Source organism: Psammomys obesus, unplaced genomic scaffold (assembly GCF_907164565.1).
Source record: "Psammomys obesus unplaced genomic scaffold, mPsaObe1.curated_primary_1811, whole genome shotgun sequence".
In the NCBI taxonomy this organism is placed as follows: Eukaryota; Metazoa; Chordata; class Mammalia; order Rodentia; family Muridae; genus Psammomys; species Psammomys obesus.
This window is the reverse complement of record NW_026590405.1, coordinates 3,116,554-3,134,428: the sequence shown is the minus strand read 5'-3', so window position 1 is coordinate 3,134,428 and position 17,875 is coordinate 3,116,554. Positions and strand designations below refer to the sequence as shown.

At 55.2% G+C, this 17,875-nt stretch overlaps 1 protein-coding gene across 2 annotated transcripts; it reads right to left on the bottom strand.

The window, feature by feature from the left end:
• Window positions 1–1,239: 1,239 nt before the first annotated feature.
• Tmprss3 (transmembrane serine protease 3) lies at window positions 1,240–16,240 on the bottom strand. 2 transcript variants are annotated; one of them, XM_055607241.1, is made up of 13 exons: window positions 16,102–16,240; window positions 12,865–12,975; window positions 12,027–12,143; window positions 11,707–11,830; window positions 9,077–9,202; window positions 8,397–8,443; window positions 7,960–8,125; window positions 7,563–7,732; window positions 6,102–6,197; window positions 5,093–5,095; window positions 4,071–4,213; window positions 3,300–3,452; window positions 1,240–1,257 (listed from the first exon to the last, which is right to left on the bottom strand). In XM_055607241.1, exons 1-13 carry the CDS (start codon window positions 16,193–16,195, stop codon window positions 1,240–1,242), a joined length of 1,368 nt encoding a protein of 455 aa, XP_055463216.1. In that variant the 5' UTR covers window positions 16,196–16,240. The 2 variants fall into 2 exon arrangements, with proteins under 2 accessions (XP_055463216.1, XP_055463215.1); XM_055607240.1 differs by lacking the exon at window positions 5,093–5,095 and having other exon boundaries at window positions 16,102–16,210.
• Window positions 16,241–17,875: the final 1,635 nt, after the last annotated feature.

Here is a 17,875-nt window from a genome sequence, read left to right as displayed (position 1 = left end):
TAATAGATAAATTACACTATAGGGATGAGTGCATAGGGGAAAAAACCATCTGTGTAAGGCCCAGAATGGTTTCAGGCACCCACCATGAGTCTTGGGACATTTATCCTAGTCACAGAAACCCGAGTTGTGACTCTGATCTGGACGGGGCTGAATCTAAGCACAGTGGCTTTGTGACGGTTTGTCTCAGTGGTGTGTTCCACGTACACTCATGCATACACACAGACACGCGCGCACACACACACACCTCTTCTGTTGCAGCCACAAAGCGACTGACTCGTGTTCTGATGACTTGATCCGTGACAAGTTTGAATGGCCAATGGCTACATCCTCATGTAACCCTCCTCTGCCCCTGCGTAATCTGGGAACCACAGGAGCGTGAGCCATGCAGGAGGGGCCCAGACGCCATCGTCCGTGGTACGTTATCGGCATGCGTGAAGGGGCGGGAGAGACCCAATGACTTAGGCCTCCTCTATGCAACTTGCTTTCAGCGTCCTCCAGTCTTGTCTTCGCCCCGGCCTGTGTCCCTTACTCTGCTTATGGATCCCACGGTGCAACGTGGGATATTTCTAATTACCTGTTCTGACAGGAAAATGCGAACTCCTGACACGGGGAGAGTGGGCTTTCGAGGTGAGCCCATGACTTCCGTCTTCATGAGCCTCACCGCAAGCCAAGCTAAGAGAAGGGGCCCCCTCCAGAAACAGGGAATTCATCGAGCACCAGATGCTGTGAGTGAGGCAACAGCGGAACAAAACCTTAGGCTGAATCACGCACACAACGTTCACACGTTCACTCCCGAAACGGGCGCTTGGGAAGGAGACGTTTGGGTTGAGAGCTGGCGCCTCGGGCTGGAACGGGTGAGTGACTGCATCTTCAACCATCCACAGCAGCCGTTCCTAGCCTCAGGTCTGCACCAACGGTTGTGGACAGTTTTGCATGAGAGCATGCCTGTGCTGGCAGCAGCTCTGAGGAGGAGGAAATGTAGGGAGACGGCGAGGAGAGGTGCTGCTCGTGTGCACGAGTTGGGGTACTTTTGTCCTTGTAAAGCACAGAAAGAGCACCAAGGCCATTTCAGCCCCCAGGGACCGGGGGCCTTAGCAGCAGGAGCGCCAGGTGTCTGGGTAAGGAGGCTGCTCATCCTGCTGGCTGGACTTCATTCCCACAATGTCCACACAGGAGTCCAGGGAAGGCTCCAGCTGTGTCTACTTTCAGGAGCTCAGGTGCTGGCTTGTTCCCTGCTCTTCAAGTCTTCAGGTCTCTCTAAAAGTGAAAACAGAGATCACCATTTTTTTTTTTCCTCCTGCAAGCCACATCTTGGAAATTGTGATGGATTTTCTATTAAATGTCATCAGTGGTCACTGGGGAAGGCTGGGCCTCTGAGGGAGGAGGATGCCAGCTCTGGGTGACTGCCACCCAAGAAAGGCCTCTGCACTTTTTATCTCTGTCCAAGATTGTCCCCAAACTGCTCTAGGAAGGTCTGCTGGGTCACAGATGCATGTTCCTGAGGACTAATTTGAGACAGAATACTTTTGTTTCAAGCCCTAACTGGATAGGGAAAACATGGTGGGCAGGATGAAGATGATGGAGTGGGGACATCCTGGGCTGACATGGGACAGTGCTACAAGATGAGAGGTCTCTGGAAGGGCGTCCCGTGGGACAAGCCAAACCCGGGAATCTTCATACAGAAGGGAGGGGACTGCTGCATCTTCCCAGGACCATCAAAATGGCCAGCCAGCCACCACAGTGAAGCCCTTCAGAGAACAGATACTTTAGGAGACAGCTGAGTCTTTGCTTGATTGCCAGGGAGTCTCGGGAGTACACCAGCCTTTCTACAATGATGTTCAAAACAGCAGGATCACCTGATCCCTACGCCAGGTCCCCAACTGAGATTGGCCGGAAGAGGGTGCCGGGGATCTTCAGTCTTAGCAAACAGCCAAGGGAGGATTTTTCTACCCCAAGTGTACGATCTGTTTATCCCTCAGGGCAGAATCATGCTGAGGTCCTCATATGTGTGTGGCTGCACTCATATGAGTTCCTTACTTGCTTGGGAGCCCTCGTTTATTCAAGGTCCCCATCTGTCATGAGCAGTGTTCTGGGACTCATCACCGAGCATGATATAGAGAGCATCCTAGCTAGGCCCCCATCCTGCCACGGCTCCCCAGCCTGAGTCCTGACTGCACAGAGTGAAGCCGCAGAGAGCAGCTTTGTGCTGGTTCAGACTTTGAGAACAGTCCCATGGGACTTGTGTCTCAGGACCCGCCACAGGAGGGCCACTAGCTTTCTGGGGTTCCTCCTTGGCTTGCCACACCTCCTGGGAACACAAGGCCCATCTGTGTTCTAGCCTCATCACACAGGTGCCTCCAGTGGCCTCTGCACAAGGAAATTCGCTGCTCAAGTGCCCGTTTCTGCAAGTGGAAGATGAGTGTTGGCTAAATTCTGTAGTTGGAGAAAAGCCTGTGGCATGGATACAATAGAGCCAGCAGACTGCTCCAGCTGGTGGCTTCCTACAGGCCTCTGACGAGCAGCCAGCCCTGCAGGCTCCATCATCTACCGAGGATGGGAGCAAGGCTGAAAAAAAAAAATCCACAGCTATGACTAGCAACACTGAGATCTGAACATGCCCCAGCCTCACCAGCCTCCGCCCTGTCAGGCTTGAGAGACAAGCCTGAGGGAAAGTCGGCAAATATTTGCCTAGTCCTTGGTCTGAGGCTGGGCTTTGCCTCCCTGCAGCCCTTCCCCATACGGGAGGGGGGGGGATGTGGACCCATGGCTCTCAACGCAGCAAGGCTTGCCCTATCAGGACATCTCTTTGCCTGGTGTCAAGTGACTCTCAGTTCCTTGGTGGCTCAGGGTTCCCCCGTCTTCCTCTTGCTGACCAGGAGCCTCTGAAGGCCTGTTCTGGTTCCCCCTCCTGCTTAAGGACTCCCTGTTTCACCTTGGCTCTCAGCAAGGTGTCAGCCACACAGGGGCACTTGGGAGCCTCCTGACCTGGCTCAACCCACCCACTCTATGCTCCGTGCCCAGATAGCATCCTTTACCCCATTCCAAGGGGACACCTCACCCATGGGTCACCCTTTGCCCTGCACCCTTTTCCAAGCAGTCCCATCCCTCCAGATCCCTCCCCTGTTTGCCTGGATCACGTGCGTGGGATTAGCGCCCTGGGGCTTGTACCCAGAGCCACGAAATCACTGCAGAATCAACATCCTCTCCATCTCCTCCCGCCTCCCCGAGGCAGGCCTGGAGTGCAGGGATGTTGTGAGCCGGACAGTCACGTCCACCTCCAATGGGAGCACGCCACGCACCTCCAGCTGCTCGTGGATCCAGTCCAGGAAGGAGGTGATGCGCGTGTAGACTCCGGGCTTGTTCACCTCAGCACAGCCGATTCCGAAGCTTGTCGCGCCCACCAACTTCCACAGTCTCATCTCCTGGCACACCAGGGGCCCCCCGCTGTCTCCCTGGAGAGCGGAAGGAGGCAAAGCTCAAGTAGGAGAGATGCAGCGGCTAACACCGTCCTGGTGTCACAGACTTTCCCTTCCATATGGCAAACCTATGTACTTCTGGAACGGACACTCCTTCTCTCAAGAGGCAGCTCCTTGCCTGTGCAGGAAGGTTTCCCCTCCAGCTGTGTCTCCCTCCACGTCCCAAACACTAAACTGTGATGGTCAAGGGTGGCCTGCAGAGCCATGGCGGTGGGAGGGTCTGCCCGAACTCGTGGTGTCCACAGTTTGAACTGAATCTCACCCACTGTGGCTTTGGGTAGCTCAGATCCATCGGCTCACACCCGCCTCCCTGCTGCTCTGCTTGACCCCCTTACACACTCACAGAAAGGGGCCAGAGAGGATGAGCGAAGGCAACACCCCAGGCCCTGGAAAACTGGGAACCCGGGTAAACACAGGCTGGGCCACCAGGAAAGCCAGGGATATCTTAAGCAAATCTCTTCTTTGTGCCATTTGTGTAAATTTGCTTTTCGTACAGTCACGGGGTAGCTGGCAGGGGCCTTGTCCCATGGGCCCGGTCGCCATTCTGGACCCTTGCCTGCTGCTGCGGCCCCAAGGCTAACTGGAGTCTTTTACCTGGCAGCTGTCCACACCGCCCTTCAGATAGCCCGCACAGAGCATGGACGGGGAGATGATACCGCCGTAGACGTCTCTGTGGTTGCAGATCTTGTTTGAAATCAAAGGGACGGCCGCATGGTTCAGGACAGGGGAGGCGTCACCTGCCTCAAAGTAAATAAGAAATGGGTGGTGAGGAGCCTGGTTAGAGAACAGACAGACTGACGGGAGAAGGGGGACAAGGGTCGTGCCACCCGACACAGAGCAGTCACAGAAAAGGCCAGGTCATGGAGCACACGGAGCTCAGACAGTCCCTACTGAGTGTGTTGTGCATTCTCTCCTCTTCTTCAGGGCCGCTTCCTCCCCTGAGGGAGCCCAGGTGAAAGAGAAGTAGGAAACAGTAGACAAACATTCTTCCCACAGCCAGCCGAGCCCCTGACACTCCCCAGTCAATCCCCATTACAAAAGGGAAACTGGCTGGGCACTGTAGAATGAGCCTTTAACCCCAACACCCTGGGAGCAGAGACAGGCAGATCTCTGTGAGTTCGAGGCCAGCCTGGTCTACGAAGTGGGTCCAGGACAGCCAAGGCTACACAGAGAAACCCTGTCTGGAAAGAAAGAAAGAAAGAAAGAAAGAGAGGAAGGAAGGAAGGAAGGAAGGAAGGAAGGAAGGAAGGAAGGAAGGAAGGAAAAGGAAGGAAGACAGACAATAGGGAAACTGAGGCTCCTGAATGCTGAACATCTCTGCAGGGCTGAATGTGGCCAGCAGTAATGATGTGACCTTCCAAATTTAGGTGTGGGCCCTGGACCTGTGGCCATGCCATTAGCCAGGGAACCTCACAGGTATTCGGGTGTACGGCTGGCTGTACAGTAGCCCGGATGATGTGAGTATAAACTCACTAAAACTACAAGGACTTCTCAACAACTCAAAGAAGCAGAGCTTACAGTCGGATCAGCCTGCTGGCCTTGAAGACTACACCAGGAGCATAGAGGCAAAGGGAAAAGGACAGCTGTCGTCGGAGCCACCTGGGGAGCCACCCCACCAGCTCCAGTGACCCCTGAGGCTGGCTGATGACTTCTGACCTATCACTGCTCGGAGATAAACACATGCGGAGCATTGAATCCTAGATTTTGAGACCCTGAGTCAGGAGAGTTGCTGTGAAGTTCATGGCCAGCCTGGGCTACGTAGCGAGCTTCAGTTCAGCCTGGGCTGCGGTGAGAACCTGAATGATTATGTCTCCAAGGGACTGAGGAGATGGAAGAGCCAATAGAGTAGTTGTTCAATACCCAGAACCACATTGGGGGGGGGGATGCAAAACAAGCAAAACAACCATCTAGACATTGGGACTGCAGTGACGCGTCAGCCAGCCATGGGACACTGAGAAGGACTAGAGCCACCGGACCCTGGGGAGATGCTGGAACAGAGCCCACCTCAGGCCTTTGGACACTTTGATCTCAGACCCCAGAAGTGTGAGAGGACTCACGCCTACACTTTTGGGCTTTTGGAGCTATCCAGGCCATGGTAGTTTGCTGCGGTTTCTAGAGACAGCAGGCTGGCCTGTGCCTAGAAAACGCTGGGAACCTTGACTGTTGAGACCATGTCAGCACCGTACCTTGATTCGAGGGACACAGATGTCCCTAGCAGGTATGCGACCGTGACTGACAATTCTACCACTCCTGGGAGTGCCTTATAGTCCACGCTCATATGGGGAAAATACTACCCTGTGCTAGCTCGCTCAGGCATCAGTTCTTTGCCTTACCTGCCTCCTGATAAAGCTTGAGGGGCCATCAAGGCATACTCCATATACTTGCTTCAGTAGAGTGAGAGGTGGCAGGAAGGAGGGGTGGGCGAAGGTCTCTCCATGGAGAAATACCCACGCTTCTCCCTCGCTTCTCCAGAGAAGCCCCAAAACTTTCACACTGTCCGAAGATGAGTGACACCATGATGTTGGTCCACCCTAACCCTGAGCTTAGACCTCCAAGCGTCCTGAGGAGCACAGCACAACAGAGTATCGGGGGGACCCTCCCAGCCTCTGGCATCAGGCCACTGACCTCCGTCCTCAGTGGCCCCCCATCCTGAGGTCCAGCACAGTTTCCCATCAGGAAAGGTCTCTTCTGAGTTGGGCAGGCAGATGGGCTGGATGGTCTCTGTTAGAAAGGGAACAATGGTGTGACATCCTTGAAGCCACTGTCCCAGAAGTCAACTGGCCTTGGTCACTGAAGGCAGCTAGCCCAGAACAGAAGCCACACCCACTCATGCCCCCGAGTCCCTAAAACTCCAGTGTGGCCCTAAACTATGCCCCGAATCCCTGGCTGTAGGAAGCTAGACAGTAGATAGCTCAGGCTTGTAAGCCATGTGAACCTCATCAGGTTGCCGGAACCATTGGAGATGTTAAAAAAAAAAAAGGGAGGGGGAGGGCTTGGGGGTGAGACTGATTGCTTTATGATAAGATTTCTCTTGCTCAAATGTGCACTGGGTCACACTTGGCCCTCAGGTCTAAGTTGGTCCAGACCTTGAGTGTATACTGCACATGATGGGCCCCCACGCCCTATCCTGCGTGGTGATAACAGAAAAATACTCGACAGACACCTCCCTCTGTGGGATATCAAATGTTACCACAATGATTAGCAAACAGCGGCTCCCCAACCCCACCCCAGCAGTTTCTCTCTCTCTGTCACTCTGGAAATCGCACAGGCTCACTGCAGAGAACGGGGAGTCCACCTTGGAGGCAGCCCTGCCTGCCCTCCAGAGTGTCTGTCCTTGGGTAGGTCAGGACTTTCACATAAGCCAACAATCCCTGCTGCTCTGTGCCACTAGTGGAATGCCAGAGCGATCTAGGGGGGCTGGCCCTGGGTGGGGGCGCTCTGTAACAGCCAGAGGGCTGAGCCTGGAACTCACAGACTCGGGTGGGCTAAGTGTCAGAGAGAGGAAGGAGAGAGATCTGAGAACTCCCAGCAAGCCTTCCAGATGGTGAGGAAGAGAGGCACCGACAGAAGCTCCCTCAGCCCTGGCTCAGAGCGGTGACTCTGCTGCCACCTGGAGTCAGCAGGCTCAACGGCCGAGCACGCCAGGACTGAAGACACCTCACTCAGCCGGCAAAGCGCTATGGCACAGGCATGCAGCCCGCCCGCGCCCCGCGCCCCACCCGTGGGAAAAGCCCTCAGTGGTGACACTGAGCACAGTCCCCAGTGCTGGGGTTGGAGAGACAGGGGGTCCCTGGGGCTTCTCGGCCAGTCCGCCTGCTAGGCAACTCTAGGCCGGTGAGAGGTGGCCTGCCCCCTGGAAAACAGGGCGGACAGTCCCAGAGGACAACGCTCGAGGAGACCTCTGGCTTCCGTGTGCATGCACACACATATATACCCAGCTTTAACGAGCAAACACAGTACGCCTAATCTCAACACCCGGCTGAATCAGAGGTAGGGATTTTCCGGCAAGGGGGGTGGAGCAGCCGTTCTAACAAGCCCGTGAAATAGGCGAGAAGCGACCCCCCGGCCGCAGAGGCCTGGACGCACCGTCGAAGGCCAGCGGCTCGGCCAGCTTCATGAGGGCGATGTCGTTGCCCAGCCGCTTTGGCTTGTACTTGCTGTGGTACACGATCCTCTCTACCAGGTGGGAGGGCACGGGGCTGTCGGTCAGGGACACCAGGCCCGCCTGGACCGTCCAGGCCCTGGGCTGGTACAGGCTGAAACACACTGACACTCAGGTCCCACAGGAAGGCAGGCCACACCCACGTGCACCCCACACCGGCCAGGCTCTCCATGAGACACGTGGTTAAGAGCCGGGCTGGAGAGATGGCTCAGTGGTCAAGGGCACTGACTGCTCTTCCAGAGGACCCGGGTTTGATTCCCCTATCACCCCTGGATCACCCCCCTCACCCCCCGGACCCAGCGGCAGGCCCCAGGCACTCACTCGTAGACGCAGTGCGCGGCCGTGATGATCCACGCGGGCGTGATGACGGAGCCCCCGCACAGGTGGTGGCCCTGGAACTGGAGGCTCACCTGCCACGGCCACTGGGCGAGCGAGGACGCGTTTCCACCCACGATGCGGGGGCTGGGGCCGCTCCGCGTGCCACAGGCTACAGACCGAGGGCAAGGGCTGTGGGCACACCCCATGGCACCCCAGACCTCCCTGAGCCCCACCCGGAGCTCACGGCCCTGCCACAGTGGGAGCCTGGATATGGAGAGGGTGGGGCACACCAGAGGAGCCGCTAGTGCAGAGAGAGCGAGCAGGACCACCCTGCCCTCCTGCGTGTGCCCCACCCCAGCACCCAGGGGAGGCGTCCTGAATGGTGGGGTGTGGGGACACAGCTCCGAAGGGCCAGGCTCCCCACACGTTCACACACTTACCTGAGCACTTCAAGGTGACCACACGGCCTGAGGCGCAGCCTTCCTCCCTGCGGGGGAAGGGAACAGGTCACTGACAGGCCAGCCCGCTGCCGTGTGCACAGCAGAGGTCACAGCCTGGAAGCCAGGGCCTGGGAGGCCTGTGCCCCTGTTCCCAGAGTTGGGGGCCAATGTGAAAGCATTTCCTCTTCCCTTCCCTACTTGTTTGCTTACTTTACACAAACACATATACACACATACATGTACACATACATCCACACATGTACACATCCACACACATATACATACACACTAACATGCACACATCTATACACATACATGTTCACATACACACATACATATATACATACATACACACACTCAAACACACAAAAATACACACTCACATACCTATACATACAACCACATACACATACTCAGAAACACACAGATATATATACACACTCACACACATACACATATACACATATTCACACATAACACACAACCATACATACACACGCAACACAATACAAATACATACACACACACACACACACACACACCCCACAGGACTCCCTGTTGTGAGGCAGGCCCAGCAATGGCCTCATGCACACCTGCCTGCATGGTTGCTCCTGTATTTCAGCCGTGTTTCCCAGGGCTGGGGCTCCACCCCTGGACCCTAGCACGTGTCTCACGCTTACCTCACGTACACAGAGTGGTGGAGCGTGGTCACCTTGTCGTCTGGCAGGAGGTGGTTGATGGACACAAGGTGACCCTGGAACGGCTCCTCTATTGCGTCCACTCTGACGTGGTCCGAGCTTACGTAGCTGCAGGCACACCGGGACCCAATCGTTACGGTGACTGAGCTGCCACTCAGTGCACACCTGCTCACGATTACACCCCCACTCTGGGGGCCTCGCTCGGGTCTCCCCGAACCACTAAAGGCTCCCTTTTGCCCATGGGACGCCCACACCGTGGCCAGGCATGCCGGGTGGGCTGTGGCCTGGGAACCTGCTGGCTCCCCTACAGTCCAACGCCTGCCCACCGGCCAGCCCCGGGCACGGGGAGCGACCCCCTTCCTGCCACACTTGGGTGGCTTCCGCCCACCCATCTCTGACACACTTGATCTGAGGGGGAGGCGTTGGGGGTCTGTGACAGCTTGCTCCACCTTGCCCAGCACGGTGGGCATGACCCAGGGACCCCAGAACCGAGCCAGTGAGCTCAACACTGGAGGACAGGTGTGGACAGCCATGGCACAGAAGAGAGTGGAAGGGACTGGAACGCGGTGGAGAGGCGGATCGAGGGCCCGGCAACAGAAAAGGAAAACAAATGCAGAGTTTGGGGGTCCTCAGGGAAGGCCATGCACAGCGAGCTGTGGGTGCTAACTGCTCGCCAACCCAGTGGCTTGTCACTCGGGGCAGCACCCGATCACTGTTCAGTGTCACAGGGGTTCGTGTAAGTCCAGTAGCATGTTTGGCCAAGCATGGGTTTGAGGAAAGTGCCATGGAGATCCTTTCTCAGGTGCCTCCTCCCCCTAGGAGGCAGCAGGTGTGAAAGAGCCTGTTTGGGCTCTCAGGGGAAGGTGGGCAGGGTGATGAGCTGGGGCAGAGGGGGTCTGGGGGTCACAGGTCACCTCAGGGCACCAGCCACGGCCACTCCTATACCCCGATGACCGCCGAGCACCCACAGCCTCTTAGGGTAGACACTGTTATCACCCATTCTCGGGGAGGAAAAGGGTCCGGCTTCACAAGACTGGCCCGAATCTGCACCAACATTTGGGCCGACCGGCCTGACTGGTTTCGGCTCTGGGTTTGTTGTGGTTGTTGTTCGGTTGTTTGTCTGTTGCTACTCCAGATATACAAGCTAGATGTGGCGGAGGGGAGGGAGGGGACTTCTAAAGAGAGGAGGGGGAAAGAATAAATAAAGACACAGAATAAAGTCAGAGAGACTGAGGCAAGGGGAGGGTGGCGTGTCCATGGTGTGGGAGGAAGGGGCACGGGGAGATGGCGTAGCCCTAACCACCCTCTCAGAGCAGAGAAGAGGAGGCTGGGGTGGGATTTAGAGTCAGGAGCTGCCCATCCTGCCAAGTGGGTCCAACGTGCCCAGAGACCTGAGGCTCCTTATCCAGAGTCCTCATGGAGTGAACAGGACTTGAGCTGAGCAAAAAAGGCCAGGAGGTTTGGAAGGGAAGAATATTCCAGAAGAGAAGAGGAGGAATGAGAAAGAGACTGGCAGGAAACAGATGCCTGATGGGGAAACTGAGGCTGTTTTGGCACGTGTGGTTTCTGTGCTGTTTGGATCTCCTCCTTTTCTTTAAGGAGTAACGCTATGTAATTGTGTCTGAGCTGCCTTTGCAGCTGTCACCGAAATTCAGTTGAAGTTTCAGACCCCAGGCGGGTATGGCATACAGAGGAGGCAGACCTGAGGGACCTCAGCCTCCAGGCATCAAGGATCCCGCTGGCTTAGATTCTGCCACAGATGGTGAGTGTGTGGCCCTGTGGTTTTGAGGGCCCTGCTTCCCGGGTTACAGACAAGGACACCGCTCTGCATTTCTCAGCGTTGATCTTGCTTAGTTCCTGAGATGGGTGTGGGAACTCGGGGTACTGAGAAGCCGAGAGGTGAGGGCATCCAAGGAAGCAAGGCATGGGTCAGAAGTCGGGAGGGATGGCCACGAAGGAGAGGGAACCCTCAGTTGGGCGACTGAGCGTGGAGCGCCAGCAGCTGACTCCTAACACTGAAGGCAGAAAGACGCTGGAGGAAAGAGCTTCCTCCAGGATGTGTGAGGATGTGTGTGCAGACACGGAGATGACCAGCAGGACCAGATTTCAAGTGTCCCAACATCTCCTCTTTTAAGTTTAAGCAGAACATTTCTTTTTCCACTCAGAGGTTCTGGGCTTCTGAGCTGTTTGCTTTCCGTTACTGTTTTTCTTTTCTTATGCTCTGCAACTCAGACTCTCCATGTAGCGCCGGCTGGCCTTGAACTCACATTGTTCCTGCCCCTGCCTCCCCAGTGCAGGGATTACACGTGTGCCACCATGCCTGGCTGTTGCGGTGCTGGCATGGAACCCAGGGCTTCCCGCATGGCAGGTCGGTGCTCTACCAACTGAGCCCCCAGCCCCAGCCCCAGAGACCTAAATTGCTTTTGCATCTAAGGCCCTGGCCTGGCCCTGAGGCCCTCCCTTCAAACACGATGTTCTGTGTGACTTGGGGTCACCTGGATGCTTGGGCCTTGCCTTGCTCCCCATGAAGGAAGACAGGGAGGATCAGGGAGCGCTTGCAATTGGGTAGCAATTTGCCCTTGCTGTCATCCCTCTCTCTGGCCTTGACTCACCTGGGAAACCCCAGCTGCGCACAGGCAATCTTGGTGTAGTGGCTTTTCCAGTCATCGGAGCACATGGTCCTCCACGCAGCCGCCGCGAACACTTGGAGTGCTGCCCTCTGGCCGCTCACCCGCACTAGCCAGGCGTGGGGAGAAGGGCAGTGAGTGCCAGGGCAGGCCGAAGTCGGCCAGAGAGTGCTACAGAGCTGTCCAACCTGACCTGCTCCCCCCCAAGATGCTGCAGTCCCCGTGACCTGCACCCCAAGACTGCCCCACCACACACACACACACACACACACACTCGGAGCCTTCAATGACCCCGCGTGACTCACCACATCGGTACTCATCCTCCCCATCCTTGCAGTCAGGGACCCCATCACAACGAGCCGTCAGTTCGATGCACTTGAAAGACGAACGGCACCTGTACTTCCCAGAGCAGTCGAAGTGGACTGGGAACGGGGAGGAATGAGGAAAGGCTGGCAATCGGTGCGCATCGCCGACATCTGGGCCACGCGCGTCGATAACGAAACCTGCGTGGACACTACCTCCATCCCCAGCCGCAGCCCATTTCCTTCAGCCTGGCTTCTGTCCTGGCCACTGAGGGGCAGGGCGGCCACGCCCATGCTACCACAACTTCCAGGAGCCAGCCGACTTCGGGACACACGGCTGAGCAGGAGGCAAATCATGCTGCCCTGCGCCGAGGTTACTTGGAGGAGCAAACAAGAAACCGTGTGCCCTAAGGGAGCCCCCTTTCCCCCTCATGACCCAGTTTCTCCGAAGCCCCACATACCTCCCTGTGAACACAGCCAGCACTCGTGGTGTGACTTGAATGGCGGCCTTTGTCTGCTCCACCCCAGCCTCCCCCTCTGCATCCCAGAATCCTGTTTCATCAGCCACCTTTGAGTAATCCTAACTGGGCAGGTGCTCTAGTGGCAGAGCCCGGAGCGCGGCCAGCAGCCCCTGCCTGTTCCCGCTCTGGTTTGAACGTTCATGCAGGCAGAGAAAACCCATAGCTGTCGGAACCAAAAGGCCACCAGCCACCGGTAATTAAGGCCAGGCAGCAGCAAGTATGAAGAGGAGGGGGAAGCTAAGGGAGGGAGGGCGGGCTCATGCAAGTTTAAATGCTGGTGCAGGTATCCGAGCGCCTACTGAATAATGGATAGTACTCACTGCCCAGGCCGATGGCCAGTGCCAGTATCAAGGCGATGATCCCAATGACGATGATCGGAAAAAACTTCAAGGGCAGCAGGGACAGGATCTGTGCGGCCACTGCATCTGCATCTGAGAACCAAAGGGGTGAAGGGGATGGGGGGAGGCAGGGGGACCCGTTTTGAGTGACATAAAAAGTAAAGTCTAGCTCTGTATCCCGTGTCCCCTTTGCCCAGAGAAAGTACACCCGCCCAAAGAAAGCCAATGTCATTAGATGAGTGACCATGTTGTCTAGGCCAATCTCAGCCTCCCAGCTAATGGCCCAGTTCTCCGACCCAGCTTACAAGACATTGCTGTCTTGTAAGTGACAGGGGTGAAAAGGAGCCTTTGACACCCTAACCCCCCAACAGCCAAGAATGGGATCTTACTTTGAGGTCACAGGGAAAACAAGTTAGGATGAGGTCCTTAGGGCAGCCACTTGACTCTTTTGACTGGTGTCCTTGGGAAGAGGGAAATTTCAGCACAGACATAGACATGCATAGAAGAAAGATGACAAGAAGGGGCTAGGGGAACACAGAGCCGTGCAAAGATGGAGACCAAGGGTAAAATAGCATGTCCACGATTCTAGAAGCCCCGAGGCTGTTTGGTGGCCGAAGACCTGTATCTGCACAAAGCCTGGAGGCTCCTGGGTGCATCCATGGGAACGGAGCCTTACTGACATCAGGGCTCTCAGACTTCCGGTCCCCAGGAGGGAGACAAGAAGGCTGGGGACTGAGCCACCAGCTGTGGTGGCATTTTGTCCCAGCAGCCCTGGGAGAACAGTTGAAGAAAGCCCCAGGTTTCAAGGATGTGTCCAGAGAGGAGTGTGACGGGGAGATTTTCTATCAGGTGCTTGAGGCGGGGAGGCCCCCGAGCTCTCTCAACCCATCCCACGCTGGCCCTTCACCACAGAGTCACCGTCAGCCTCTTCTCTAGGCTGAGCACCATGTGTGTTGGCACGTCCCCTGGTGGGGAGGGGGGGGGCTGTCTGGTAGCTCCACTGCCCAGTTTAGCACTTTCCATGTCCTCTTCTAGATCAGAGGACTGGCTTGCAGCTCTTAAGGAGGGGGGTTCCTAGACTCCGGATTCTTCCACCTTCGAGGGATCTACACACTTATGCAATACTGACTGGGGAGGTGGCTGGCAGTGACCAGGGTGATGGAGCCAGATCCCTGCCCTTCACCCAGGGATGCCATGCCTCCTGGCTGCATCATCTATGACGTCATGGTAGGCTGACCTGCCAGACTGCAAGTAAGGTGAACACTCATACCCAAGTTGCCCTGCATAGCTACAGCGTGTTGACCCCTCCTCTCTGGTATGGCTTGGTTCGATGCTTAGTTTTCTATCAACTTGACACAAGCCAGGGTCATCTGGGAAAGGGGAATCTCAACTAAGAAAATGCCTTCCTTTGAGCATATATGTAGAGCATTTTCTTGATTAATGATGGGCATGGGAGAGCCCAGCTCATTGTGGGTGGTGCCACCCTGGGGCAGTTGGTTCTGGATGGCATAAGAAAGCAGGCTGAACAACCGGGCGGTGGTGGCGCACTTCTTTATTCCTAGCACTCGGGAGGCAGAGTTCAAGGCCAGCCTGGTCTATTGAATGAGTTCCAGGATAGCCAGGGTTACACAGAAAAATGCTGTCTTGAAAAATCAAAAGAAAGAAAGAAAAGAAAGGAAGGAAGAAGGAAGGAGGAAAGAAGAAAGGAAGAAAGGAAGGAAGGCTGAACAAGTCAGTAAGCAGCACCCTTCCATGGCCTTTGCTTGAGTTCCTGCCATCACTTCCCTGGATGACAGACTGCAAGCTGTGAAGCCAGTATAATCCTTTCCTCCCCAGGTTACATTTGGCCGTGGTATTTACCGCAGCAATAGAAACCGAGCTGGGACACTTGGGATGGTAAGTAAAACGCATCTCTCTAAAGAGGTCCCACAAAGGACTGATAAGCAAGAAAAAAAAAAAAAAAAAAAAAAAAACAAACAAACAAAAAAAACTCCCAGCCTGTCTGGAAATGAACAAACAAACAAAAACAACGAACCTAAATTCACCCTAACATCACAATGGCTTTGCTGTTACCGCTCCCCCTTATGCTCACGGTGGAAGGGATCACCAGCCTCTCAAACAGCACAGGTGTGGAATCGTGTTTGCTTCCCATTTGTGTGAGATTGGAGACGTATCTACACGGCTCCACAGCAGATGCAATTTTGGACCCATTTCTAGGAATGAATCCTAAATGTTGTCAAGGCTGTACACAGATTCTTATCGCCACATCCATTCGTGAAACTGGCAAACAGGAAGCAGCCTGAACAGCCAACGGAAGGGTACCAGTGAACCCTCTCAGCATCACTGCGGCACGGGTGGCATGGAATTCCGGGGGGCAGGGGGGGTCTTTTCAATTCGCAAACACTTCTCTCATTGTATCTTGTGTGCTCTATCCTAGACCAGATGGCTTAAAAAGAACCCTCAGGCAGTCCTAGATGCATGTTGTTCAGGGCTACAGCCAAGTTCCCACCCTCCGCCAGGCCCAGCGTCATCATTCCCATTGCTCCTGAGCCTGGCTCTCAGGACCAGGAGGCCGCAGATTGCTGTCAGCACAAAGACCCCATTGGAACCAACATCAGGGGCGGAGACACCTAACTGTGCAGGCCTGCGACTCCAAAGCCTGCTTTCCTTCTTTTTCTTTTTTTTTTTTTTTCATTTTAACCAGGCGCTTAACCTTTGCTGAATACAGCTTGCCTGAATTTTCTAGAAGGGCTACCGATTCTAAGGACTCCTGCAGGGCTCAGAGTTCTTCTGGCCAGGATTTGACCTCCTTCAGAGGGAACCAGAGCCACTGGTGGAGCTCCTGCTCCAGTCTCTAAAAACCCCCAAGAAGAAAGCTTAAACAAACAAACAAAAACACTGCCTCCAGGGAGTCAGCTCCCAGGCACCCCCTAACTCTGTGGCCCTGCAAGATCAGGAAAGGGGGGTGTCCAGCCAGTAATGTGAAAATACCCAGGTAGGATAGGAGTCATAACAGAGTGGTAGAGGGCCTACCTGGTATGTATAAGGCCTGGTTCGTTCCCCACTACTGTAGAGAGGGAGGGGGAAGGGAAGAGAGAAAGACAGACAGAGGGAGGCAGAGAGAGAGAGAGGAGAGAGAGAGCAGGAGAATGAGAGAATAGACTAGAAGATCCCCGCACCCCCAGATCACATTCACCACTTTTGCAAAGTCCCACCTACCTGGCACCACAGGACTTATTTTCAAATCATCCAAGCCGAAGAGCGATCGGAAAGAGAAGGGGGCTTCGGCGGCCGGAGGGTCATTCTCCCCCATGGTGACAACCTCAGGGCCTCTGATGTTGGGCTCCGGCTCCAGCTCCACCTGCTTAGCCAGGGATGAGCAAGGTTGGTCCCCGTGGAAAGTGTGGGTGCCAGGGGAGCCTCTGTCCCATTTCAGATCCTTTCAGTCAGACATGAAGCCCATTCCCGGTGGGTTTGTCACAGACACCTGTCTACTGGGAACACGACTTTCTCTGGACCACGGTAAACAGCAGAAAACAAGAGCGGAACTTTCATTCCTCTCAAGTAACAATGACGGTGTCCTCTGGGTCGCCAATCTTAAAAGCCAATCAAGTGGCACTCTTAGAGATAAGCCCCTTTGCCACACAGGAGTCATTGTGTCGTTATTCTTTAGAAGACTGTGACTGTCAGGGTGATTCCTAAGACTGTCCTCTTCCATCCTTCAACATTTTGGTTTTTCTTTCTAGCCATAAGGTTTACCTGTCATAGATGTAAGATGTTCCGATACTCGATTTATGTGTCTCAGGGAAGTGCCAGGGAAGGGGTACACTCTGTTAGTACCTTCCCACAAACACAGCCCTTTCCTGGCTCACGCTGGCGTGACCTACTTGAAAATGAAAGTATCCGAGCCCTGGGGACCCAGGCCACCCAGCCAAGTGAGGAGTGGCTGGGAGCCTCCGCCTCAGGCCAAACCCACACAGGGCTCAGGGCTCTGCTTCCTTCGGTAGAGACCTTCCAGAGAGGTCGGCGTGAACACAGAGCATCCTCCCAAATGCACAACCCAGCTTGCTCTAGGAATCTGCTTCCATCAAGGCTGAGGTCGGCAGAGGCCCAGAAGGCTGGTGAGCACAGCGATGAGTCTGTGTCTGCCTTCTTCCCGACTATGGAGCTGCTCACCATTAAAAGTTAAGCTGGTTTGCACAATATTAGGAAACTAAGCTTCCTGGAAAACCAGCCATTGGCGAGGATGCCCTCCCAAGAAGGCCTTGGTTGACAGATCCTTCATGGGGAAGTAGGAGCATTTTTCAGGGTGCGTTCTGTGAGCAGCCCCTACCCCCGGGCTCCCTTACTTACCATTTCTGGGGCCGCCATCACTCGAAGAATTGATAATTTTCTTTTTCATTATAAAAACTGGCAGCCTGATGAGCAGCTGGCAAAGGGGAGTCCAGTAAGGAAATAGTTCTACCGAGTCACCTGGTCTCGTTGACTCCCTCACTGAGGCCAGCGGCATCACCGTGGTGCCTCTGTAACTCAATCTGGACCTGGCTATCAGGTGGCCCTGGTGTATGGCCCCAGAGATGGGGAGAGCAGCTTGTAAATGAGCAAAGCCAGGAATACAGGCGTGTCACAGATGAACGTAGGGGCCGGGGACACTCCTTTCGTTAAGATAAATAAAGGCACCTAGTGCCAAACAGACAGCCCCACAGAAGGGCAGATCAGCACCATCCACCCAGGAGACTGAGTTGGTTTTAGTCCTACAGCTGCTCTGTGCCCCACAGACAGACTGGAGGAAGCCCTGAGAACCTAGAACACCAGAAAGGATTCCAGTTTGCCTTCTGTGCAACAGAAGGACAGGGGACAGAGCGAGCTCAGCAGAACAGACACGTTGAGTTCTGGGTGAGGGCCGGATACAGGGGTCCGAGTGGGCTGCAGCGAACAGGAGCCCACACCGGCTACACCCGGTGTTGCTGCAGTGGCTGGTGAGGTGTTTGGC